The following is a 27,876-nucleotide window of genomic DNA, read 5'->3' on the forward strand; positions in this document are numbered from 1 at the left end:
AGCCAGTGGGGGCTCTGTGTTAATCTGTAATAGCTAGTTCAGAGCTGAAAAGATAGGGAAGCATGTCTGCTGAGAAAGAAGTCACTAGTCTAATTACCAGCAGTTTCTTTCACTATGCCATAAAAAATAAATGGCAGTCCTTGCAGATTCATTGTTTATGTGAGGCCCTGTGCTTACTTAGTTCTGGGAATATAGAGGTCAGTCAGATGTAGCTCTTATACACCAACAACTCATGATCCATGGGAGATACAGAAAAGAAAAGAAGCAAATGCAGAACAGCATGTTGTGTTATAATAGAGAGATGGTCAAGATGGGCTTGTCCAGAGAACCAGAAGATGGCTTGACAAGCCATGTAGGGGGCTGGCAAAGATACATGCAGTGGAGAGTCCAACATGAGAGTTCATTGTATGCATGGGAAATACTGTCCCATGGGGCTCAGAAATGTGGGGCTATGGAGGGAGATAAAGAAAGAAAGATAGGTTATTAAGTTGTGAAGAACCTTAGTTGCCAATGCAAAAAATCTGGATTTTTGACCAAAGGTAGGGAACAATAAAAGGTTTTTGAGCATGACCAAATTTTTCTTTTAAAGAAAGAACTCTGACAGCAGTGTGGGAGGTGGACTGGAAGGGAAAGCAAGCTGTCAGGGAAACCAGTTAGGAACCATAGAAACCATCCATGACAGAGCTCCTAAGGGCCAAAATGGAGGACTATGGCAGTGTGGGTGCAAAAGAAGGGACAGATTTGAGAAACATCACAGAGAAGTTTCGTGGGCATGGTTTGGTGACTGGATGGTAGCCAGTAAGTGAGGGAGGAACCCAGGCGATTTCCATGATTCTTGCTTGAGTTACAGGGTGGATGATAGTACATTAACCAAGAAAAAAAATCCTAGAGAAGGAGAAGGTTTCCAGGAGAATGATGAAGAACTATGACTTTTAGTGTTGAGTTTGAAGGATTCATGTGACTTCCTGGTGGAAGTTTCCAATAACACTTCTCAGGTCCTTTCCAGATCTGTCATTCCATTTGCAATTCCCATTCCTCCACCCAGCCTGTGGGTAGCTGTCCTATGCCACACAGCCCTTTTTCTGATCTTCCTGATTGGCCCAGGCTGCAAAAATGGTCAACTAAGCTGTGCCTCAGGACATTTGCCTGGCCCATCTGTAAGCCTGGCTTTCTATTTTGCATTCCTGAAAGCAAGCACTGGGGACCTGGAATTCTCATCCCCTTTTGACCCCAAAAGAAGCTATTAGATTCTCCTCTATGGGTCTGGAAATCCTTTCCTTATCCCAAAGAACATCTTGAAATTGCCCTTTCCTCTGACCCTGTCCTCGCCTCTCCCTCCTTTCAGTCTGACTCTGGCAGGGACAAGGGGTGGAGGATGACACAGAGTAGAGTACAGACGATCTTGAGACCTTCTAGTTCAACTTTCTTATTTTTCATACATGGAAATTGTGGCTCAGGAAGGGGAGACAACTAACTCAGGGTCACAGAAGGAGCTAATGTCAGATTTGGGATTAGATCTTGGAATTTTCAACCCACAGTCCAGTGTTTTTCACCTTGGCTGAATTCACTGTAGACTACAGATGAAAGATTTCCTGTCTCAAATGATAATCAGTTCCAGGAACCCGCTCAGTCAATTTTTATACTACTCCAAGTTGCTGGGTAAAATATCTGTCAATTGCTAGATAAGCTATGGCCTGCGAATGTTCTTTATCAAAAGGCAAAGGTTAAATGGCCAGATCTGTCAAGAATTAGTTACAATAGTGATTTGGTCATTTTCAAAAGAGAGGAAGCTAATTATTATTATGATAATTTTCATAGGCTCAATGTTTCGGTATACTCTCCTCTTGAGCCTTAGAAGTGATGTTTAATAGCAACTTAAATAAATGCCTTTGTTTCTATTTTCTCCCTTTTAAACTAGTCTCTCTGCTTTCCCAGAGCTGGAGGGAAGGATCTGGGGCAGCTGATGGATGAAGTCTGGTGTGGCCAAACCTGCAGGACAAACCTGTAGCCAGGCTGAAACCAGGTGGGTTGGGGAGCCAGGACTCTTGTTACAGGCCAACTATTACCCCCACCCCCTCACCAGGTCACCTTAGCCACTTCAACAGGAGCTTGGAGAGAAGTCCTGAATGGCTACAGGCAACAAAAGAAGTCTTGTGCACTGGGAAAAAGGGGCCTCAGGGAGGATTTGGTGTAGGGCAGTGGGAGGGAAGGTCAGCAGGCTTCTCACCTCTGTGGGCTGCTGGGAAGGGGAGCTAATGGGTTAAACAGAAGTATAGGCTCTGTAAGTCAAGAAGTCATTGAATTTCATTCAGAGCAGCAAGATACCTTAGAGGTCATTTGGACCAAGCACTTCACTTTATAATTGGAAACACTAGGGCCAAGAGAGGGGAAGGGACAGACCCATGGTCACACAACAGGTCAAAGACAGAGACAAAATGGGAACCTAGAACTTCTGGTATTCTGGTCAAGTGTTCTCACTTCAGTACTTTTGAGGCAGTTCAGAATGGTTCAGGTCAGAATTTGTTTGGAGGAAAGGGGCTCCTTTTAGGCTCCAGAACTTATTTCCATCTCAGGAGCAATTCATTCTTAAGTAACAGGAATAAGGAGTATGGAGTGCCATAGGGAGCCCGGGAGCATTCAGCAAGTCTTGGAGTGAGCCACAGAGGCCTAAAGGCCCGTTTGACCTGCCAGTTTGTGTAACCACTACCTGTGGTTTCCAATGCTTGGTATATATGCATGGGGTGATTTGGAGTGATACATCAATGTTTTGAATTATGATAGATATATGTGAATTCATTATGTATTAGGAAAGCTGTAACCAGTACCTCAATTCCTCATTTCATAGGTATTTACAGCTTGGTGGTGGTTTAGTCACTAAGTCATGTCCAACTTTTTGTGACCTTGTAGACTGTAGCCCACCAGGTTCCTCTGTCCATAGGATTTTCCAGACAAGAATACCGGACTGGGTTGCTGTTTCCTTTTCCAGGGGATCTTCCTGACCCAGGGATCCAGGGTCTCCTACACTGAAGTGAGGTTATAGTTTAAAATCAGGCTGAAGTAAAGAAACATTGTAAATACATACTGCACAGGATGAAATGATGGCAAAAACTGTGAAGCTGGTTCACCAATAAGTGAAATTTGGGGAACATTATGTTAGTGGATGCTTGGACCATGATAGCAAGATCATCAAAGGTCATTCAAGCCATCCTCCTGGTTCTGGGCAGCATTATATATGTTGAAGCCAGTTAGATGTTCCTAATGTTCTCCTGTGCAGATGGTGCCAAAGATTTGCTCTGTCCATGAAACCACCAGGAGAGAAGCAGTAGCATGACAGAGAAACCTTTGATTGACTAATCTTAATAGGAAGAAGATTACATATGCAAAGCATACTCAGTCATCAGCTTTGAGTCAATGTCTTGGCTTTTTCTTCTCTAAAAGGTCCCTGGTCAGTCCTCCCCTTCACCATTTCCATTCTACTCTGGTGGAAACTTGCAAGAATGGCATATGAGAACACAACAGGCTCAGTGTACAGATAGAACATTGAGAGTCAGAGAGGGGAAGGTTCTTAAGATCCCTCAACCATGAGTTGTGCAGTCAAGACTAGATCCCAGGCTTCTTGATTCCCAAATGCTTATTCCACATTTCCTGCCCTGAAATTCCTTCTTCATCGCCCTCTCTGCACATTCCCTTCAATCTAACCCCAAAGCAGGCTTCTATAGCCTCCACTGAAGTCCTGGCTAGTACAGATCACTTTCTTTTAGACCTTCTAAATTCATTAAGGGCCCAAGAAGCTGGTAACATTGGTCATATCAGAGAGGATTGCTGAGTGGTGAAGAGACAGGGGTGGGGAGATTTTGTATTTTCATATCTCTCGAATTTTAAAACAGGTGAAAGCATAACCTCATCCCCCAAAATCAATAATAAATCGAGTTCTCTCCCTCCCTGAGCTATATCTCAAAAATAATCATATTTGCTCAGCACTTTGATGTTTTCAACGCACCATTTCTTACAATCCATGCAAGAACCCCATGAAATAAGCTCCATTTTATAGATGTGAACACTGGTCCAGAGAGAGGAAGTTCCATGCCTGGGCCCACACAGTGAATTGGTTATGAAATTTGGACTACAGTCCAGGTCCTTTGATTTTTGGTGTCTTGCTGCTTCCACTGCCATATCCACACAAACTCTTAATTTGTTCCAGATTGTCTTTCAATCAGCCTAAGGCAATGTGTTCACATTTGTCCTTAAATAGACATTTTCAAACTTTAACCTAGAGAAGCAGCACAAAAGTCAGTTCTAGCTCAGTTCTGTAGGTGGCAACCTCTTCTGCCTGGCCCTACCCTCTAAAAGACACTCCTCTTTCCTCTAGAAACCACAGACCACTCATGCCACCTGGTGCCCACCCTCCCAGGATGCAGCCCTGGCATCTCAGCCTGGCACAATCTAATGAGGCAACCTGGCAACTTCTGCCAGTGCTTTTTTCTGGGAGGGGTCATTATTTCAGGACCTGAGGGTTTCTTTTTAGCCTTTGCAGCTGGTGTCTCTGAAATAAAGAAGTTTATCCTTTCCCCATTATGGGCAGCTCACATATATTGTGCCCCTAGAAATCTCTGTTACAAAGTAGGAACTGTGTTCGGCAAGCAGCCCTGGAAAGAGATGGGGGAGGTTGGGGAGAGGAGGGCAGTGGAGAGAAACAGATGTATGCTATATGCTGATCAAAGCAGTGTTCCTGCTCCAAAATGGGTCCTCTCTCATCTGCTGTCAGGGCAATGCAAATAAACATCTCTCCCTGCTGACTTTTCCTTTTGAGCAGCCACCACCAAAGAACTCAGGGTCCTAAGGTGGAAAAGCCCTTAGGAGGTCACCAGATCCCTTTTCTGCCTCCTTGTAAGACCAGTGGCCTGGGGAGGTCCTCAGGAGCAAGAGCTCCAGTTGGCTATTCCAACATCTTACCAAGGTGCTCTGCACAGGCTCTTAGCATCCCAGTTCTTAATTGGTGCCTTTCTGTTTCCCTGAGCCCCAACCCTGCCATCTAGCAGCCATGCTCATTCAAGTCCTGAGCTCATCCTGATGAAAAACTGTGGCCAGTGGAAATGGCCGAGGTCAGGTTGGAGCCAAGAGGGTGACCTAGATGACCTCAGAGAAGCCCAGTTGATGCCAGGAGTCCAGGCTCTGGCAGCACATTCATTCCTGGCCAATATCTTTCTTCCTCTTTCTCCCCAAAGCAGTCATCTCTAAACAACTGTGTCCTATTCAATGGAAGGTAGGTGCTCCAGAATGCCACCTACTTGTTCACATCTAAGTGGGACACCAGAGGCAGAAGACAGTTAAGCAATTTACAGGAGAGGAAAGAGAGGGCTTTTTCTCCCTCAAAGCTATATATATCCCTTCAGTCTTAACTAACTCTCTTGGTAGATTTCCAAATAAAGTAAGCATTGGAAATATCACAGATACTGAACTCAAATGCCAAGTCTCTTTCCTTCACCTCTTCTTACCTGTTCCCTTTCCCAACATATCTCCCATGCCTGATATACTTTCTAGTGAAAAGAAAGCATCTGAGAAAAAGGGAAGCATATGGGTGGCTGCCACTTGCTGATAGCTCTATGGGGAGACCTTCCCCTGGTTCCCTGACTGGAGAAAACCGTCCATCTGAGAAACACGGAAGTTCTGCATGCTCATTCACCTCAAAAGACCTCAGAAGTGGACCTCGAGAAAGGAGCTTGGGAAATGCCCACTGGAGGGAGACAAAGGACATCTCCAGCTTTGGCACTAGGACATCAGCTCCACAGCCCAGACATCTGATCAGCTAATCTGTGAGGATCTCTGAGAAGCTCAGTGCTATTGCATGCTACGTGTGAACCCCACCTTACACACTTACCAGCATTCTTCCTCCCCTGCAGCAATGGGAAGCACTGTAAAAGAAAGAGAGAAGAAATTAAGGCACTGCAGAGCCCCACAAAATATTAGAATCAGAAGGAATCCTTGAAGTCAGCAAGTTCAACCTATCCATTTTACAGAAAAGCACATGGAGGCCCACAGAAAAGGAAAATGAGGTACATGTCAAGAGCAAAGTGGAGCTTAGAAGCTCAGACTCCTGACTGTCCACTCCACAGTACTTTCTCCCACTCCATGACTGACTCCTCTGGTTCATGTCATTCTCATAGAATAAGAGTACCTCCAAGTCAGGAGATTGGAGGCAGTCTGTGCAGGTCACAGTACTGTTCTAAAGCCTGACAATAAGAATTATCATAGAATCAGTCAGTATTTGCTTGGAACATACCATCCTTGGCATAGCATCAGCCAGGTTAGAAGTAAGGTATGTTGGCGGAAAAAGCACTATTTGGAATTGGAAAGCTCAAGTTCCAATAGAGCTCCCTTCCCCTATTTATTGATTATGTAACATTGGACATTACCCATAACTTTTCAAAACTCACTTTCTGTATCCATAAGCCTAGGATAGTAATGATCCCAAGTTCACATATTTTGTAAGAAATTGCAATACACAAAAATATTTTAAATGATAAAGAATATTATAAATTAATTCATTCAAAATATTTATAGAGCACCCTCTCCTCCGTAGATCACAGCCTTGTCATGGTGAAGGGGCTTGTGTAACTCAATGAAGCTGTGAGCCATGCTATGCAGGGCCACCCAAGATGGATGGGTCATAGTGAAAAGTTCTGACAAAATGTGGTCTACTGGAGGAGGAAATGGTCACCCACTGCAATATTCCTGCCACAAGAACCCCATGAATAGTATGAAAAGGCAAAAAGACATGATACTGGAGGATGAGTCTCCCAGGTCAGAAGTCATCCAATACACTACTGGGGAAGAGCGAACAGTAATTATTAATAGCTCCAGAAAGAATGAAGCAGCTGGGCCAAAGCAGAAATGACACACAGTTGTGGATATGTCTGGTGGTAAAAGTAAAGCCCGATGTTGTAAAGAACATTATTGCATAGCAACCTGGAATGTTAAGTCCATGAATCAAGGTAAATTGAACATGGTCAAGCAGGAGATGACAAGAGTGAACATCAACAGTGTAGGAATCAGTGAACTAAAATTGATGGGAATGGATGGCTTTAATTCAGATGATCATTGTATTTACTACTGAGGGCAAGATTCTCTTAGAAGAAATGGAGTAACTCTTATAGCCAACAAAAGAGTCCAAAATGCAGTACTTGGGTGCAATCTCAAAAAGGACAGAATGATCTCAGTTCATTTCCAAGGCAAACCATTCAACATCACAGTAATCCAAGTCTATGCCCCAACCACTGATGGTGAAGAAGCTGAAGTTGACTGATTCTATGAAGACCTACCACACCTTCTAGAACTAACACACACAAAAAGATGTCCTTTGCATCATTGGGGATTGGGATGCCAAAGTAGGAAGTCAAGAGATACTCAGGATAAAAGGCAAGTTTGGCCTTGGAGTACAAAATGAAGCAGGGCAAAGATTAACAGAGCTTTGTTAAGAGAACACGCTAGTCATAGCAAACAACCTTTTCCAACAACTCAAGATACGACTCTATATATGGACATCACCACGTGGTCAATACAGAAATCAGATTGATTATGTTATTTGCAGCTGAAGATAGAGAAGCTCTATACAGTCAGTGAAAACAAGACCAGGAGCTGACTGTGGCTCAGATCATGAGCTACTTATTGAAAAATTCAGACTTAAATTGAAGAAAGTAGGGAAAACCACTAGACAATTCAGGTATGACCTAAATCAAATCCTTTAAGATTATACAGTGGAAGTGATAAATAGATTCAAGGGATTAGATCTGATAGAGTGTCTGAATAACTATGGACTGAGTTTCATAACATCGTATAGGAGGCAGTGACCAAAACCATCCCAAAGAATAAAAAATGTAAGAAGGAAAAATGATTGTCTGAAGAGTGCTTGCAAATAGCTGAGGAAAGAACAGAAGCAAAAAGCAAAAGAGAAAGGGAAAGATATAGCCAACTGAATGCAGAGTCCCAGAGAATAGCAAGGAGAGATAAGAAGGCCTTCTTAAATGAACAGTGCAAAGAAATAGGGGAAAACAATAGGATGCATAAGATGTGAGATCTCGTAGAGAAAACTGGAGATAGCAAAGGAACATTTCATGCAAGGATGGGCACAATAAAGGACAGAAATGGTAGGGACCTAACAGAGGCAGAAGAGATTAAGAAGAGATGGCAGGAATACACAGAAGTATACAAGAAAGGTCTTAATGACCCAGAAAACCATGATGGTGTGGTCACTCACCTAGAACCAGACATCCTGGAGTGTGAAGTCAAGTGGGCCTTAGGAAGCATTACTATGAACAAAGCTAGTGGAGATGATGGAATTCCAGCTGAGCTATTTCAAATCCTAAAAGATGATGCAATTTAAGTGCTACACTCAATGTGTCAGTAAATTTGGAAAACTCAGCAGTGGCCACAAGACTGGAAAAGGTCAGTTTCCATTCCAATTCCAAAGAAGGGCAATGCCAAAGAATGTTCAAACTACCATATAATTGTGCTCATTTTACATGCTAGCAAGGTTATGCTCAAAATTCTTCAACCAAGGCTTCAGCAGTACGTGAACCAAAAACTTTCAAATGTACAAGCTCCATTTAGAAAAAGTAGAAGAACGAGAGATCAAATTGCCAACATTCATTGGATCACAGAGAATGCAAGGGAATTCCAGGAAAACATCTGCTTCATTGCCCACACTAAAGCCTTTGACTGTATAGATCCCAACAAACTGCGGAAAATTCTTAAAAGAGATGGGAGTACTAGACCACCTTACCTGTCTCCTAGGAAACCTGTATGCATGTCAAGAAGCAACAGTTAGAGCTGGACATGGAATAATGGACTGATTCAAAATTGGGAAAGTAGTATGACAAGGCTGAATATTGTCACTTTGCTTATTTAACTTATATGCAGAGTACATCATGAGAAATGCTGGGCTGAATGAATCATAAGCTAGAATCAAGATTACCAGAAGAAATATCAATAACCTCAGATATGTAGATGATACCACTCTAATGGCAGAAAGTGAAGAGGAACTAAGGAGCCTCTTGATGATGGTAAAATGGGAGGATGAAAATACTGGTTTGAAACTCAACATCAAAAAACTAAGATCATGGCATCCGGTCCCATCATTTCATGGCAAATAGAAGGGTAAAAAGTGGAAGCAGTGACAGATTTTATTTTCTTGGGCTGCAAAATCACTGCAGAAATTCACTGCAGCCTTGGAAGGAAAGCTATGATAAACCTAGATAGCATATTAAAAAGCAGAGACATCAATTTGCTGACAGAAGTTGGTATGGTTCAAGTTAAGGTTTTTCCAGTAGTCATACAGATGTGAGAGTTGGACCATAAATAAGGCTGAGTGCCAAAAAATTGATGATTTCAAATTGTGGTGCTGGAGAAGACTCTTGAGAGTCCCTTAGACTGCAAGGAGATCAAACCAGTCAGTCCTAAAGGAAATCAGTCCTGAATATTCACTGGAAGGACTGATGATGAAGCTGAAGTTCTAATACTTTGGCCATCTGATGTGAAGAACTGACTCATTGGAAAAGACCCTGATGCTGGGAAAGATTGAGGGCAGGAAGAGAAGGGGGTGACAGAGGATGATATGGTTGGATGGCCTCATTGACTCAATGGACATGAGTTTGATCTCTGGGAGATAGAGAAGGACAGGGAAGCCTGGCATGCTGCAGTCCATGGGGTTGCAAAGAGTCAGCTACAACTTAGCAACTGAACAATAACAACAACATCAATGCCCTACTACACTATAATAGATGCTAAGGATATAGCATAGATTTAGATAGATAAGGTCCCTGTCCTCATGGAGCAGGGACAAATCATAAATAGGCAAATAAGTCAATAAGTAAATTATAGCTATCAGTAAGATCCAAGAAGGAGAAACCTTAAAACCAGGATGAGGTAGAGAGTGACAGAATAGATGGAATAGGCAGGGATTGCTTTAGAAAAGGTGACCAGAGAGTGTCTCTCAGGGGTGCTGAACTTTGAGCAGAGGCTTGAATGACAAGAAGGAGCCAACAATGTGACAATCTGTGTACAGAACATTCCAAACAGAGGTTGAAAGAGTCAAGTGCCAAATTATGCAGGGTTTTTAAGGCCAGGGTGAGGATTTTGGCTTTGATTCAAATGATGTTAGGTAGCTATTGGAGGGCATAGAACAAGAGACTGGCAATATCTGACTTACATCATAGAGAGATCACTCTGGCTGCTGTGTGCAGAATGGATTGTGGAGATAAAGAGGAAGCAGGGAGTCTCTCTTAGAAGGCCTTTGCAGTAGTGCAGGTAAGCAATGTTGGTGGCTTAGGTTAAAATGATAGTGGTAAAGATGTGAATACAATAGTTAAGGAAATAAAGAAGGGTTCCTCTTAGAGGTAGGAGAGATTTCTTGCCTATTCTCCTGCCTTCAAGTAGCTAGTCTCTAAGCCAACCAAAATCTTGTAAGGAAATGAGTTGCCATAGTACTTTTCACCTCTCTTATCCCTGCACAGATTGCTATACCAGGTGCAGACACTTGACCACAATGATTTCTAGTCCCAGGAGATTAATATCAGCCCTAGAGACCCTGAAATGAAAACAGTTAAATCTACCTTTGTAGACTGAAAGGCAAAATCTGGTGAATCTCCAACCCACAATTGGCCACAAAAGAGAGTAGGGGTAAGAGGTGTTCCCCTTGAGTGTTCACTGGCAAAATCCTCAAGAGACATTAGTCTCAGGGAGATGGAAAGTTCTAGAATGAGATAGGTATAAAGAGAGGGAAAAGCCCAATTGAGAGAGACTAATGAAATTCTCCTACAAAGCTCTAAAGTGGACCCATGATTAAGCAAGACAATATAATTTTCAGTGGTGGAATAAAGGGGAGTAAAAAAGAAGGTTGAAGGTGTGGGAGGGAAAGTGGAAGCAGGGCCCTGTGAGATCCTAAATGTGACAGTTCTGGAAAATTAGGAGATGAACTGGGGGGTAGGACACACTGTTACTCTGAAATCGTATTCTATTCATATTAAATTCCCTCCTCTCCTACCCTAACCCACTAAAGGTGTAAGAGAATTAAGGATCATTCAGGAGCTAATTAGGTTTTAAATTTACACAGGTATTTGCAGGTTATAAATAAGTAAGCTATCACAAAGTAGACTGTCATAAACAAGGTAGATTTTCTTATGCTTATGTAACATATGAGGAAAATGAGGGCCAGAGAAGAGAAAATACTTATCCAAGGCCACACAGCAGTAAATGGCAGAACCAAGTTTACAGTTTAGGCTGATGGGACTCCCAGTTTTATTTATCCTATTCTTTTCTCTCTGGGGTCCAGGGTAACCTGACCATGAAACCCACTCTGCTTTGGACCCTGATCCTGGCACTATTTTGGTAGCTGAGAGGCTTACAAGGGAAAATGGGGCATGAAATTTTACATTACAGAGTTTGCTACAGGATGAAAATCTTTTTGTTTCTTGGTTGTAAAACATATTCTTTTACGTGGAGATTCTGGACAGAGGAGCCAGGAGCCCAGCAGTTGTAGAGATAGGCACTCTGGAAGAAGACTCAGGATTGTTGGTAACAATTGGTTCCCATCCAGTTGGTTACCATCCAATGACTCATTCAGATATTCATCCATTCATTTACTCACTATGAGCCTCTAAGGGCCAGGCCCTTTGATAGGTACCCAGGGCTTCAGATAAATTAGATATATTCCTTCCCCTTGAGGAATTCATGGTCAAGTGGGGGCAAGAGGTAGGCCACAAGTACAAATCATCACAATTCCATGTAAATACTGGAAAAAAAATCATGACGGGAGGAACAGAAATAAAGTCAAGAAGGTATGGAAGCATGAGATTTGAGGAACAGTGTATATCTGGCTTGAGAGCAGAGTGCCAGACAGAGAGTAAGAACTGGGAACAGTGTGGAGCAGTGGTCAGGGCCAAATCATGAAGAAACTTGTAGGTCAGTGTGATATAACTTGAACTTTATCCAGAGCCCAGTGGGGAACTCTAGAAGGTGCCTAATCAGGGTTTATGTTTCAGAATGCTACTCTGTCTGTTGAGTGAGGAATTGGGAATCTGAGTGGGAGAGGTTAGGTACAACTTGAGACAGGGAGGCTGGAGAAGATTGGGTCAGTGGCCTTTGGGATCAGAAAAGAAGGGACTAATATATGAACTGTCTACATAGTGGGACCACAGTAAGTGACAGGATGTGGGAGGTAAAGAGAAGTTGAGGATGAGTCCAAAGTTTCTGGCCTGGGCAACCAGTTAATAGAACCAGGTGGAGGTGCTATTAACTGGGGTCAGGAACAGAGGGAAAGGCCTGATTGGGGTAAGTGGGAGGGTAATTTTCCTTTGTAATGAATCTCATTCTGAACCTCTCAGATTTGAAGCCTATGTGGAATATCTGCTCAGAACTGTACAGTAGCCCCAGCAGTGGACCTGCAGATACAAATTTACACAGAAGCAGACATGGTTCTTGTGTTTGAGGTGCTTGCCATATAGTGGGAAACAGAGTAGCTAGACAGAAAGAGACAGATACAGAGTTTTTGAGAGAAAAAGAGAATTTTGTTGAAAGAGTATAAAAAGAGAGAGCCAGAGCCCAAAACGGGATGGATACAGGAAGCTGGTTGTTGAGTGAGAAGTCAAGGGGTCTGAGAGAAGTAGTTTGGAGGCCATCCACAAAGGCTACTGACAGGCTTTGTCCAGACCTGAAGAATTCTCAGCATCATTGGTGGATTCAGAGCTCACCATTCCAGCATCCTCTCTGCTGGGCCTGCAGGCTCTATGCCCAGTCCTTGCCCTCCTATCTGAAGGCGAGTCAGTGGGGACTTTTCGTCTTTTCCTTGCCTGGCTTCCCTGCTCCGCCTCAACCCCTGGCCAGCCCTCTGCCACAGGGCCCAGCCTAGGGCTGGTCATGAGAGCACGTTCTTGACATTCCAGCCTCCCCCAGCCTTCTCAGCTGGACCACACAGAGCCCTATTCACAGTCTGAGCCCCCCTCCTTAGTGGGCTATTACCACCCTCAGGCCCAGACTGTGTGTTGCCAAGAAAGACTGTGGCCACTGTGGGAAGCAGACTCCCTGATCCCTCCATAGTTGATTCCTCTGTCTCTTGGGGTCTCTCTGTCAGTAGAGGGTTCAGTGGCTTTGGTTACTTGTATGTGCATGAGAGTACATGTGTGTTCTATGCACTCAGCCAACTTCCTTTAGGCTGGGCCTAAAATAGAGGCTGTGTTGGGCTGGACACAGGGGTGGATAAGACACAGGTTGGATCCTTAAAGGAGTTCACAGTCCAGCATGGAGGTAGCTGGGTACATGGAGGGTGGTGTGTACATGAGGGCTGGATTGAACCTGCCACCAGGTCTTCAGTTGGAGCACTGGTGTCATGGTGTCACTTTTAAACCCCATCCCAGTGGCCTGGGAACATGTGTTCATAGGTAGGGTGTGAAATCTGCTGGGTGTGAGGTGGTGTGGTCCTTAGGGATGCCAATTTCTTCTCTGGAGAGAACAGAAGAGACATTTAAAGTGGGAGAGAGATTTAAAGTGGGACTGAGTGATAGCAGGCATTCTGGTCATGTGCCTTTGACCAGTTTTTTGCTAGACCTCAGGCTAGTTGCCTATAATGATAGGTGGGCCCCTGATCATTCTAATCCTTTCATCACAAGGAAGAGGGTGAAGGACAATTCCAGCTGGGAAAAGACACTGTAAGAAAGGATTTCAAGAAGGCCTTTGTAGAACTCAATCTGGGACAGCATTTTGAGGAATCCCAGAGTGTTCTTTTTTCCTTTCTCAGAGGGTGCAAGCTATCCCAGACTAGCTTGAAATGTGTGAGCCTCTCAGAAGTTCTGACTCTCCTTTCCTACCCACCAGAACTACCATGGTCTAATAACCCACCCACCCCTAAAAAGGGGTCCAACCTGTAGCCTCAGGGATGCTGATCTGTATATCACTTTCTAACTCACCCACTGACAGATATCCTGTTGCCTTGGGCTCTTTTTGCTTTAATTCCTTCCTGCCAGTCCTGGTGGAGTGTCTTTTGCCCGTTCCCCATTCTCCACTCCTCACTTGGCCTGCAAGGCCACTCCAGGTCTGGTTCCTTGCCTTTGGGCCCGTATCCCCCCAGCCTTCTCCAGCCTCATGCCTTACTGCCCTCCCCACCTCCACAAGAGGCAGAGAGCCGGGCTGGAGAGGAGAGACAGCGAGAGGAAAGAGAGAGAGCACAAACAGCTGCAACTCCCAGGGGTTCTCTGGACAATCTCAGGAATGTCACATCCCAGAGATTTGATTTTCCCACCAGCCAACAGGGACCCTCTTTCCTGCCCAGAGCTTGGGAGTCCCTCTGGGAGAGGGGCCTTAGACAGGGTGAGTGCAATAAGGGACTGGAGAGGGGAGATGCAATGGTACCACAGCAGAATGGGGTCTCTTTTCCAGATTCTGAACTAGTTTGACCCAGGGTGGGAGTAAGGGTAGAGATAGGAAGAGCGAGTGGAATGGCCTAAACAACTCACTTCCTGAGCCTGAGGGTAGTAATATCAGTGTCTCCTTCTGTCTTTTTATCTCCACAGTATGTCACCAATTCTAGGCTCTCTTTGGGCAGGTAGAATTTCACCCCATTCTATGGATAAGGAAACTGAGGGCCCAAGTCATGGGCCCAGGATCACAAGAGCAACCCATGAACTATCTTCAAATTTAAGTCAAATTTTCTAAGTACCTACTGTGCAGCAAGCCCTTTCACGTGTCACCCTTGCAATCAATTTTGAAGTGGGGACTATTATCCCCATATTGTAGATGAGGAAACTGAGGCTCTGAAAGGGGAAGAAAAGGCAGAATCTGGGCTCACAGTTCCATTTCCAGCAGCTACTACATTGTATCATTATACTGCATTCTTCTCTGAACCTCCCAGGGGGACCCAGGCCAGATTAGCTTAAAAGGCCAGAGAATTTTAACTCACACCCATTTCCAGGGCCTCAAACCCCACTTCCCAAATGCAGAACTTCCTTTCCTCTGCCCCTTGGCAGTTGCAGCCTTGGAGCTGCTGGTCTAACTGGACTCCAAGGTCCCTAGTGGCAGTGGCTGCTCAGGGGTGGGCCAAAGGGATGGGATCAAGGAGTTCTACTCCCTAACTCCACTGTGAAACCTCTGACCCCACATCCCAGCACAGGCTGCCTGAGCTGTTGCTCCCTGTTATTGTTACTAGTGACTTGGAAATGCAGGCCAGGCCCTGGCTCCCAGAGCTTCTCAGGCTATTCTCCAGCCCTAGGGGCTGCTGGGAGGACTGGCCTCCAGGGCAGGCTCATTTGTCTGAGCCTGGGCTCAGCTCCACTCCCCGGGGAACTTGAGTGGAAATCACTGACATTTGGGGAGCAGATTTTTTTTCACTTAGCTTAAAAGTTCAGAGAAGTATATATTGTCAACTTGAAAAAAAAATGCACAACCTAAAACTTTAGAATTACTTGATAAATTCTCAAGAAAAACTTGAGAATTTTATTTGACAGCCTTTCTGAGGGCTTCAAGCCCAGAAGACAGCCTCTCAGATAGCTCTGAAGGACTGTCCCAAACATGTAAAGGAAGAGCCAGTATATATGGGGCTTTCAAAGACCAGATAGTTGGAACATCAAAAGATCACTGTTAATTAAACAAAACCAGATATCTCAAGTTAATAAATGTAGCACTTTTCTATGTATGGGAAGATGCAAGAGTCTTGCTTTTTTTTTTCAGTCAATGATAGTAAGCATAATGAGAGTATTGAAGCTGGAAGGACTTTCAGAGATAAACCAATCTAACTCCCTCATTTTATAGGTGGAAAAAAACTGAGGCAGAGATTACATAAACATAGTGGAAAGAACATGGATTTTGGACCTTGATTACCTGGATTTCAAATCCCAAGTTTATCACTTAATAGCTGTGTGACCTTGGATAAATTTCCTAACTGTTCTGTATTTCAGTCAAATGAGAATGATGAGTATAATAGCACCCACCTTGTAGAGTTGATTGTGATAGTGAAATGAGTTAATATTTGTGAAGGACTTGGTACAGTGTCTACCATATACCATGAGCTCTATAAATATAGCTAATCACTTCTTTCTGCAGTGCTTTGGGCTGGGGCGGGGGCGGAGGCACAGTGTAGGGAACTGGAATTGCCAATCTGCAGGTTTTCCCACTTTTTTCTTCCTCCACCAGCCATATCATCAGGCATGTTCTCCACTCCCAGTAACTCCCACTCATACTCTTTTTGGTACCAAAGAAGCTGAAGGCAAAGTAAGATGTGTCCAAAACATGAATCAGAGTCAAAGCTTTGATTCCTATTCCTCATCTTACCTCCTTAGTGCCCATGGGCACTTCTCCCACTCCCCAGAACAAATACTGTCCAATCTCAGATGGTTCTTGAGCAAACTTCACCAACTGTGTTGAGATGAGGCAACTGGAGGAGAAGGGGCAAATTCTGGAGGTCCTCACCCCATCCCTCGATTTTTCCAGCTGTGCTGTTCCAGAAAGTACCCTGGTCTCCAGTTAAGCTTTTCCTTTGCCTTGAGAACTAGGCGGATTTGCACACACAGGAGGGGGTGCTTCAGATTGTGTTCTTGTGTGAACTCAGGAGAGCCCTCGTGCACATCTGCACTCATAGGCCTGGCTGTGTAAGTGTACAGTGACTGGGGAAACGCATGGCATTGTTTGTTGGACCAAAACTGGATGGCCAACCTTGACAAGCTTCCCAGTTTACAAGGGATTTTTCAGTCTGATTTGCTTTGCCTCCCATAGAAGCAGGTAGGTGAGATAAGGATATTACCACATGCGTTTATGTGCATGTGTGTGGCAGTCCTGCCAGAACTGCTGTTATATTCTACCAGAGACAAGCTGTGTTTGGATTTTGCCACAGAGCAAGTAGGAAGACTACAGACTATGTGTGGATCTGGCTCTGTCCTTACCCCATGTGTGACCTTGGGCACATCCCTTCCCCTCTTTGAGCCTCAGTTTCTTCATTCGTAGTTTGAAGAGAGGAAAAGGCGGGGAGGAACAGATGACCTCATTAAACCTTGTAATCCTTGATATTGTGTGATAGCTATGACCGTTCTAAGGGGAAAGAATTGAGGGCCAGCAGGGAGTACTGATCCTCTCAAAGTCACCTAGAGGTCATGGCTGATATGGAACTCCAGCTGTATTCTCCACCTCCCAGGTCAGTGCCATCCAGGACCTAATAAGCTCACCTGATACAAAGAGAGTAACATAAGAGAGGATCCATGTTCTGGGCACTCATTATGTGCATCACACCATGCTTGGTGCTGGAATGGGGCAAAAGGACACATCAGAGAAATGGTCCTGTGTGTATGCGTGTGAGTATGAGGCTGAGGGGACTCTCATGTATACGGTGCTGTGTTGAGAGGTCATGGATACCTTCTCAACCTTCACTGGCCTCCAGGGAAGATGCATCAGACATGTATGGAACCATTTACACTGAGTTCATCTCACATCCAAATACCTTACCCCTTGGCTACTCCTAACTCCAGCTCGAGGCAGTCCTGGACCCTGGCCTGACCTCTTCCTACCTTCCCAGTAACACTAACTTCTGAAGTATCACCCTTCAGTTCCCAAACAGGTTGTTTCTGGTCCTAGAGTCAGACAGGGCCAGAGGAGAGGGCTGAAGAGGAGTTGTGGCAAAGGAGCCGGTGAGACTTGAGTCCTCAACCCTGGAGTTGCCAAACATGGAATAACCTTTGTTCTTTGCTCTGATGCTTCCAGAGAATAGTTTGGAAATCTACTGCCAATGGGTCATGTGTGTTGACCACTTATTCCATACCAGGCACTTTAAAGACACAACCTTCCCAAATCCTCATAGCATCTCTGTGAGGCAGGCCCTGATTAGTGTTATTTTGCAGACAAGGAAACAGGCTCACAGAGGACTTGCTTAAAAGCACACAGCTCATGTGTGTGTGTGTGTGTGTGTGTGTGTGATGGGGTGGGGTCTGGGATACTGAGTTTCTTTGCTTCCTCCTTCTTCAACCATCCTCAGCTGATGGAGACCTCCATGTGGTGCTGGATGCTAGGAACTCAGTTTCCCCATCAGGACCACAAGAAGGTCGAATGAGACATCTGAGATGGCCCTTTCAGCTACAGCAGGTTCAGGCATGGCCATGCCCCTCCCTGTAGACAGCTTCTGCATCTGCCACAGCTCCCTCCCACACAGCTAAGCAATTGCTCACAAGGGGCCCAGCTCAGAGAGGCAAGGTGGCTCAGGGTGTCCCATACCCCTGACTGGGTTTACAAGCCCAGAAGTCCTGCCTATTTGACTGGATTTGCAAAGCAGTAGTGCTGGAAAAGGAGACACAAAACTCAAGGTGTACATAGGTCTGGCAGGCCGCCTCTTATTCTGAGATCTGTGTGTTGATTCATGTCTGCCACAACCCTGTGTGCACACATGTGTCTTTACACAGTATGCATGCTTCTGTATGTCTCCATAATTATGAGTGTGCTTGCAAGCTCATGCATGGGAGAGTATCTGTTTGTGTGCATGCATGCCTACCTCTGTATGTGCATGTGTGTGTGTGTGTGTGAGTCTACATGCTTGTGGATATGTACTATCTGTGTGTGCATGTGTGACTGTGCATGTATTTGCCTCTATGTGTGTATGTGTATGTGCACACACTTGAATGGTGTGTCTATGCATATGTATGTGTAGCTGAGAGTATGCAGAAACACATGTATAGGCTCCATCTTTGTGGACATGCACATGAGTCAGTGTGTGCATGTGTGCTAGTGTCTGAGACCAGGGAGAGAGGTCCCTGACCCCAGCAGTCTCTAAGAGACTGGCATGGGTTGAGAGCATTTGCCTGGAGTCTGACAGATTAGGGTAATGAGTGCAAAGGGATTTAAATCCATGCCAAACACCCAGAATGGTTCTCCAGGGAGTGGACAGTCACACCAGTCTGGTGTCCAATGTCATAGGTACTTTCACTTCCCCCTTGCCCTGTTCTTCTCATTGGATCCATCTCTCATCATCTCCTCCCCACTCCTTACTGCCATCGCACCCACCTTCCTGGCTTTCACAATGCTACTTGGGCCCCTCCACACCATTTCTGCCCAAGGCCATTGGAGTGATTTTCCTAAAACTGTCCACTTAACTATATCCATACTTTATGGATATGAACTCCTCCATCCCCTAAAACAACAGTCCCCAGATTTTGGAATTTCATGGATGAGGAAGGCAGTATTTAAATAAATGAGGAAGGGAACAGTCAGAGGATTGGAAACTTTATTTTCCTGAGGACAGATATTTTAAAAATCTCACACTTCTATTTCATAAAAAGAAATCATTTGAACCCCACCCCCATAAGAAGTAATAGTAATCTCTAAATAAAGAATAGTCCTTTGACTTGAATTAATTTAGCTTTCTGAAAACTGCAATGTATTAGCCCTACCCTTCTCATGTTTTACTGTAGATGAGTGAAAAGCTCATTTGAGAACCTCACTAGGTAAGGGCCAGGAACCCACGGATCAATTCCAAATTCTATGGGAGGTAGACTCTGGTCCTCCATCTCCAGCTCCTCTCTCCTCAAACCCTGTAATAAGGCGCATGATGAAACCAGCCCTTCCTCCAACCCATCACTGCCTCCAGACTCTTGCTGATGAAGTTCCTTCTGCCAGGCATGCCTGGAATGCCCTTCCCCCATTTGGACTGGCAAACTTCTCTTCCTTCAAACTTCAAGCTCGGCCCAAATGTGATCTCCTATGAATCCATTCCAAGCTCCTCCAAGGATGCCAGCTTGACTTTCATCCTGTCTTCTATGTAGTCAGGCTAGTTGTTGAAAGTTCTCCCTACTGGGTGCAACTATGGGAAGCCATATAGTGTCAACAAGACTATGGACTTAGGAGTTCAGATCCCAACTCTGCCAATCATATCTGAATGATCTTGTAAATATTTCTTGATCATTCATAGTGTCCATTCCCCATCTATAAAAGCAGGAAAACAATGGTTTGCTTATGGTGAAAATCACCATCACAGTTGACAAACAGAAAGTGCCTATGTCTGACACATACCAGATATGAAATAAATATCAGTTCCCTGATTCTTTAAAGCAGAAATCATATCCTCTACATCCTCATGGGTCCTGCTGTGCTTGTGCATCCCACATGTCCAAGATATTGCAAGCACTGAACAACTATTTATTGGCCAACTAACTATCTAGCATATCGTCTGGCATATGTCTTAATAAAGATTTAACACTTTTCTTACCTCTTCTTTGAGGACAAAAGCTATTTGGTTTTTTGTGTAATTCCTATGGTGCCTAGCACAGAGTAGGTATTTAATTTATGTTGAAGGAAATTAGTAGCAATAATCATAATAATAGTTACCATTACTTGTATGGTATGGATGCTACATGCCAGGCATCATGCTAGGAACTTTACATACATTGTTTCTTATATTTCCATACATTTAATATGTAAACAATAACACTGATCTCACCACCCTATAAAGTTGGTGTCACTATTGTCTTTATTTTAAAGCTGAGGAAATGGAGGCTCAGAGAGGTTAAGAATCTTGTCTTCGTGGCAAGGCCAGGGAAGCAACAGAGGCAAGTTTTAGAAGAAGAGCCAGCCAGCTGTCTTATTTCTGTGGGAAAGCAGTAGACGATCACAGCTGTTGTCAAAGCTAAGACTTGAACCCAAGCCTTTCTAGCTCCAAGGTAGTCTCAGAAGCCTATTTGCCTTCCAGCCAGCACTCAGTAGTCCCCAGCTGCCTCCTTCAAACCAGAGCAGTGGAGTGGGCTGCGTCTGGGAAACCTCTTACCTTCACTTTCCTGAAGCAAGCCCAAAACACGTCCAACAGAGGCATGGTGGGGTGATAGGAACTGGCAGGGCCCAGCAGAACTCTGCTGGGCACAGGTCTCTCCCTCTCTGGGGACCAGGCTACCCAGGACCAGGGGCTCAGCCTGAGCTAGCTCTGATCCCGCGCTCCATCAGCGGCTCATCTCAGGAAGAGGCGGAGAGCAGTGGCCTGAGCTCAGCTCGCCTGCACTTTTCTCAGAGGGCCCGAGGGAGGGAAGGAGGGAGGGAGGGAGGAAGAGAGCCTAGCTGAGGAGGAGGGGCCAGGAGGCGGGTCACTGATTCAAACTCGGCACCGTTAACCAGTTGGCTGGTACTGGACAGCAATGCCAATTGAAATTCCTCGAATTTCAGCTCCCAAGCTTGGAGCATCCAGCCTGCTGCAGCTTACCCGCCAGTTCTGCCACCTGCACGCTGGCCTGCTTGGCTCTTGCCACCTGCAAATGACACACCAGCCCTTCCTGGGGGCCTCTGGGTAAAACTGAGACCACACAGGGACACTGGAAAGAGTGCCAAGGGAAAGCACCCAGGGAAGAGAGCCCTTGACCTGAGCAGGACTCAGGTTTGTGTGGAGACACAGAACAGGAAAGGCCTTAGAAACCTTTTCTGACAGGAGGCTCTGGGCCCTGGGTCACAGGGCCATCTGTCTCACCCTGCTTTAACGTCAGGAATCATGACTCACTCTGGCATTTTGGGGGAAGCCCCCTCCTTTCTGGGCCTCAGTTTCCTGACTGTACAATGAAAGGCAGTCTCACAGGTCACTAAGTCTCAAGTCTGTTGTATGGCTCCTGTTTGGAGTTAGGCACAGGGCCAGTCTGTGAGAAAATCCTTTCTGGTAATTACTACCCCTCTCAGAACCTCTGTGCTGCCCCTTGGCATCCATAGGAAGTCAGGGACTGCCCCAAAGAGAATCCCAGCTCTCAAAGATCATTTCCTCCATTCTCCTGCCTCAGGGCATCACAGCTTTCTCCCAACTCAGATATCCTGGCTATGTATCCTTTTCTGAACATCAAAGCAGATGACAATTTCCCTTCTTTATCCATTCCCATGCTCAGAACACTCCAGTTCCAGTTTAGCCTTGACTCTAGTCTTGAACGCTCTGGATGCACTGAAGTCAGCTCTTTCCATGGAACCAGAGTTAGCACTAGCCACTTCTAGAGGCTTTTTGGGCAGGAAGCCATTAAGAAATAGTGATTCCCCTCCCCTACTCCAAAGTTTCAGCAGGCAGGGTGCCATGGCTGATGGCCAGAGGGTCTCAGGGATCGACCCCAGGCTTGGGTCTCTGGGGGATATGTCATCACAAGTCCTAGAATAACTTACTCCCTCTGGCCTCACTTCCCTTTCTAAGATTCATGCTGGTCAGGCAAAGGGCCAAATCCTGGGGCCCAAGAAGATCTTAAGCCTACTTTGAGCAAGCCTCTGCCTATCTTTGAGGACTTTCCTCATCTATGGTTTGGTCCAGAGGTTTGTCTTGAGGGTCTCTAAGGATCCCTCCATCCCTGCTTACAACTTACTCTGTGGCCCTCAGTTTCTTTATTTGTACTCTGGGGAGGTTGTGATAACAGATCTCTCACCTTCTCTGTAGCCTCTGGGCCATCTTAGATGTTTGTTCTGCTGGGCTCTATCAGAAGGATATTCAGACAGGAGGCAAATGGTTCCTTCCCACCCACCTCCAATTGTATACATGCTCACAAAGGGAAGCCCCTTGCCTGGGGCAGGCAAGTAACAGAAGAACCAAGAGTGGAGCAGTGTTTCCTCCTTTGAGTGTGTCTCCTCTTCCCCCTCAGCCAGATGTTTGAGGATGGAGAGCCACGGAGGCTGTGCAGCAGGAATGCAGGCCTCCCAGAATGACCCCCTTCATTAGATTCAGGCCGCTGGGTGGAGGTGCATCAGCTGTGCCTTTGGACATCCATTCAGGAGGCAATAGTGCACAGCATACTGACTTGAGAGACCAGGAGATTTCAGTTCTGGGCCTCTCACATTAGTTTAGCTTTGAGCTTGAGGATAGTAGCGTTCAACCGCTAAGCCTATGAACTGTGACGCTAAACTGTCTGAATTCAAATCCAAGTTCTGTTACTCTCTAACTAGGTGACCTTGGGCTGCCTTAATTTCCTCATCTGTTAAATGGGGGATAATAATAATATCTACCTGGTTGGGAGGTTTAAATTAAATGAGTTAGAGCATTTAGTACAAAGCCTGGCATACAGAAAGTTCTCAAGAAATCTTATTTGGTATTACTGAAAAAGTGAAGGCTTTGGAACTCGACAGACTTAGATTTGAATACTGGTCTGCTGCCTTTTAGCAGTGTGCCCTCAGGAAAGTCACCTCATTTCTGTTTTCTCATCTGTAAACTGAGGATCCTCTGTTTACATGAGAGAACTACTGTTAGGAGTTGATGGAAGAGAACACACATTTACACTCACCATGCTGGGCACATAGTAAGCATTCAATAGATGTGAGTTTCTTTGCTCCCTCTTCTTTTCCTGGGTGCTCCTGACTCTCCCTGCTCTTGGTAAAGCAGAAAGAACGTTAATTTGGCTTTCTTTAGACCCAAATTCAAATCCAGGCCCAGCTACTTTGGGGCTATATAACTACCTTAGGCAAGTCACTTTCTCTCTGGGACCTCAGTTTCCCTGGCTGTAACATGGGGATGCTGAAGCTGAAGCTCCAATACTTTGGCCACCTGATGTGGAGAGCCAATTCATTGGAAAAGACCTTGGCTGTGAAAGATTGAAGGCAAAAGGAGAAGGGGGTGCAGAGGATGAGATGGTTAGATAGTATCACCAGCTTAATGTACATGGATTTGAGCAAACTCTGGCAGATAGTGCAGGACAGAGGAGCCTGGCATGCTACAGTCCATGGGGTCGCAAACAGTTGGACACAACTTAGTGACTGAACAACAACAACAACAAACATGAAGATGAGGATAAAGATCACTACTTACCTTCCAGACTTGTCATAAGAATCAACATGAAGAACCTGATGTACAGGTTTCTCTCAGTCAACACAGATTCTCCCTCCTTTCTTTCCTACTTCTGTCCTCCTTCCCCACCTCATGGGGGCTCTGAATCTGGGAGGGCCTCCCTTGCCTCATACCCAAGACCTCCCATAATGGGCATAACAGGCTGCTTTTGTTTGGTGGCCAGGGTCCAGAGGGGCCAGTTATTGAGGGGGTGAAGAATAGGGTGTGGAGAGTATAGCAATTAGGACAGGTGGACCCAGAGGGGCTGGGAACTTGTAGACAGATAAGCAGGGAGGCTATCACATTAACCCTCATGAGACTAGCTGCTTTCTTCCTCCACTCAGGAACTGGCACTGCCTGCCATAGGGTGTCTTGTCTAAGGCCCAAGTCACCAGTCTGTGCCAAGGAACCCAGGTTAGGGAGATAGTATATTATCTGGTATAGCTTAGATCTGTGAATTTGGAAGAATGGCCTACCTCCCGAGGTCATTGTGTTCTTCCCTCTGTCAGATATTGAGCAGATCATATTTGGAACCACTAAAGTGAAAAGGCTTTATAGAATGAGACAGGAAGTCAGAGACCTTACTAGAACCTTCTTAAACTTTTTGCTCTCAAGATCTCTTTATACTATTAAAGATCTAGGCATTCTTATTTATGTGGGTTGTATCTATGGATATTTATGGTATTAGAAATTAAGACTGAGATGTTTAAAGAGGATTGATGGATTCATTCATTTTAAAAACATGCTTCAAAATTATACATGTTCACATAACATATTTTATAACATATTTTTAATATATGTTGTGAAGAATAACAACATTTCCTAAAATAAATTTACTGAGAAGAGTGGCATGGTGTTACAGTTTCTTGTTGCTCTCTTTAATATCTGGCTTAACAGAAGATAGCTGAACTCTCATGGTTGCTTCTACGTTCAGTCTCTTGTGAAAGGTTGTTTTGACTGAAGTATGTGAAGAAAATCCTGCCTCTCAAAGATGCATAATTTGAAAAGGGAGACCTCATTGATCATTGGAAAGGGTCTCAGGGACCTTTAGGGATTCTTGGGTCACACTTTGAGAACCACTGTATTACAAGACCCTCATTAGACCTTATTAAAGAATTCTGACCGGGAAGGCAATGGCACTCCACTCCAGTACTCTTGCCTGGAAAATCCCATGGACGGAAGAGCCTGGTGGGCTGCAGTCCATGGGGTCGCTAAGAGTCGGACGACTGAGTTACTTCACTTTCACTTTTCACTTTAATGCATTGGAGAAGAAAACGGCAACCCACTCCAATGTTCTTGCCTGGAGAATCCCGGGGACGGGGGAGCCTGGTGGGCTGCCATCTATGGGGTCTCACAGGGTCGGACACGACTGAAGCGACTTAGCAGCAGCAGCAGCAGAGAATTCTGAAACATGTGTGCTGGAAGAGTCTTACAGAGCATTCAGTTTGAAATGTTTCATCGAGCAAAGAGGGAAAGTGAGGCCCACATAAGGAAAGGAACTACCCAACTTCACACAGCAAGCCAATGCTGGAGCTCATACTTGGACCCAGATCTCCTGCTTCCTAGGACAGTTCTTTTCCTACCAACTTTGTTAAATACAGGTTAGTCAGTAAAGAATCTGCCTGCAATGCAGGAGACCCGGGTTTAATTCCTGTGTTGGGAAGATCCCTTGCAGAAGGGAATGGCTACCCACTCCGGTATTCCTGCCTGGAGAATCCCATGGACAGAGAGCCTGGTGAACAACAGTCCATGGGGTCACAAAGAGTTGGACATGACTGAGCAGCTAACACTTGCTAAATGCAGCTTTATAGTTCCAAGTGTACTATGGTGGAGAGTCTGGGTTATAGGGAGGTTTGGGTTCTTTTTCTTTTTTTAATTTTTTAAAATTTATTTATTTGTAATTGAAGGATAATTGCTTTACAATATTGTGTTGGTTTCTTTTCTTTTTTTTTAATTTTTTTTATTTTTATTAGTTGGAGGCTAATTACTTCACAATATTGAAGTGGGTTTTGTCATACATTGACATGAATCAGCCATGGAGTTACATGTATTCCCCATCCCCATCCCCCGTCCCACCTCCCTCTCCACCCGATTCCTCTGGGTCTTCCCAGTGCACCAGGCCCGAGCACTTCTCTCATGCATCCCACCTGGGCTGGTGATCTGTTTCCCTATAGATAATATACATGTTTCGATGCTGTTCTCTCGAAACATCCCACCCTCGCCTTCTCCCACAGAGTCCAAAAGTCTGTTCTGTACATCTGTGTCTCTTTTTCTGTTTTGCATAGAGGGTTATCATTACCATCTTTCTAAATTCCATATATATGTGTTAGTATGCTGTAATGTTCTTTATCTTTCTGGCTTACTTCACTCTGTATAATGGGCTCCAGTTTCGTCCATCTCATTAGAACTGATTCAAATGAATTCTTTTTAATGGCTGAGTAATATTCCATGGTGTATATGTACCACAGCTTCCTTATCCATTCGTCTGCTGATGGGCATCTAGGTTGCTTCCATGTCCTGGCTATTATAAACAGTGCTGCGATGAACATTGGGGTGCATGCGTCTCTTTCAGATCTGGTTTCCTCAGTGTGTATGCCCAGAAGTAGGATTGCTGGGTCATATGGCAGTTCTATTTCCAGTTTTTTAAGGAATCTCCACACTGTTTTCCATAGCGGCTGTACTAGTTTGCATTCCCACCAACAGTGTAGGAGGGTTCCCTTTTCTCCACACCCTCTCCAGCATTTATTGCTTGTAGACTTTTGGATAGCAGCCATCCTGACTGGCGTGTAATGGTACCTCATTGTGGTTTTGATTTGCATTTCTCTGATAATGAGGGATGTTGAGCATCTTTTCATGTGTTTGTTAGCCATCTGTATGTCTTCTTTGGAGAAATCTGTTTAGTTCTTTGGCCCATTTTTTGATTGGGTCATTTATTTTTCTGGAATTGAGCTGCAGGAGTTGCTTGTATATTTAAACAAATGGGACCTAATGAAACTTAAAAGCTTTTGCACAACAAAGGAAACTATAAGCAAGGTGAAAAGACAGCCCTCAGATTGGGAGAAAATAATAGCAAATGAAGCAACAGACAAAGGATTAATCTAAAAAATATGCGAGGTTTGGGTTCTAATACTAGGTCTACATCATTGATGCAGCAGTCAAAGCTTTTCTAAGCATTCAAAGATTGTAGCATAGATCAAGGATGTAGTAAAGATTATGAAGTAGTGAGCTCCCCATCATTAGATGTATACAAGGGAAAGTTGACCCAACTAACTTCTCATGTTCCTAACATGAGAGCCTAACAAAGGTGACTATAAATGGTACCTTGCACCAAAGTTCAGGCAGGATTCCTGTGATAGGGCATAATCAGTCCTTTTTCCAGGTTGAAACAGGAACATGGTAACCCGAAATAAATGTTTGAATAGTTATCCCACACTTATTTTATTTAAAAAACTGTTTATGTGTTTATTTGCTTATATTCTACCTTTCATTCACCAATGTCCAGTCATTCATTCAACAAATATTTACTTGACACCTACTACACAGATATCGGCATTTGCATTTCATCTTTTTCCCCCTTGGTCTCTAAATATTTTCCAATGTTTCAATCAGTGAAGTCTACTATAACAGAGGGAGAAAGCAAAGCCCAATGGAAATCAAGTTTCCTAGCAGTCAATAGGCAGACAGGAATGGACTGAAAGGCACAAGTCTAGATTTACATTTCTAATAGTCACAGTAGAGAATGGAAGCATAGAAGTGTTCCTATGAGACAAATAGTTGCATTACAATCTCCAGACAACTGTTTACTCCCCTAGAGAGGAAGATGCTATTATATAAGCTCCTGGAGGACAGAAATTTTCTCCCAAGGGAATAAGGTTTTCCAATGCTCGTGTATTTTTCAGTACAAAGCCACTCCCTTTGGCATCTAGCACTTTCCATCGGTGGGGCTCAGAATCTTATATCCATGCCTTTTGTGCATGTATTCATTCAGTAGATTTTACTGATCACCACACTGTGCTTGGCCCCAAAGATATAAAGATGATGATGTATAACAATAGCTGCCATTTATTGAGCACTTTATGTATACTCACTCTGTTCTAAGCACT

At 44.6% G+C, this 27,876-nt stretch overlaps 1 protein-coding gene across 1 annotated transcript in view; it reads right to left on the reverse strand.

Annotated features, from left to right (window-relative positions):
- STARD8 (StAR related lipid transfer domain containing 8) overlaps positions 1-20,992 on the reverse strand; it is a 77,845-nt gene extending 56,853 nt beyond the window's left edge. Inside the window, exons 1-2 of the mRNA XM_043896286.1 lie at positions 20,777-20,992; positions 5,879-5,912 (exon numbers count right to left, since the gene is read on the reverse strand). Of these exons, the coding sequence (XP_043752221.1) occupies positions 5,879-5,912; positions 20,777-20,821 (79 nt within the window). The 5' untranslated portion in view covers positions 20,822-20,992. The remainder of the gene's footprint in view (positions 1-5,878; positions 5,913-20,776) is intronic.
- Between the last annotated feature and the right edge of the window lie 6,884 nt (positions 20,993-27,876).

Source organism: Cervus elaphus, chromosome X (assembly GCF_910594005.1).
Source record: "Cervus elaphus chromosome X, mCerEla1.1, whole genome shotgun sequence".
Lineage (NCBI taxonomy): Eukaryota > Metazoa > Chordata > Mammalia > Artiodactyla > Cervidae > Cervus > Cervus elaphus.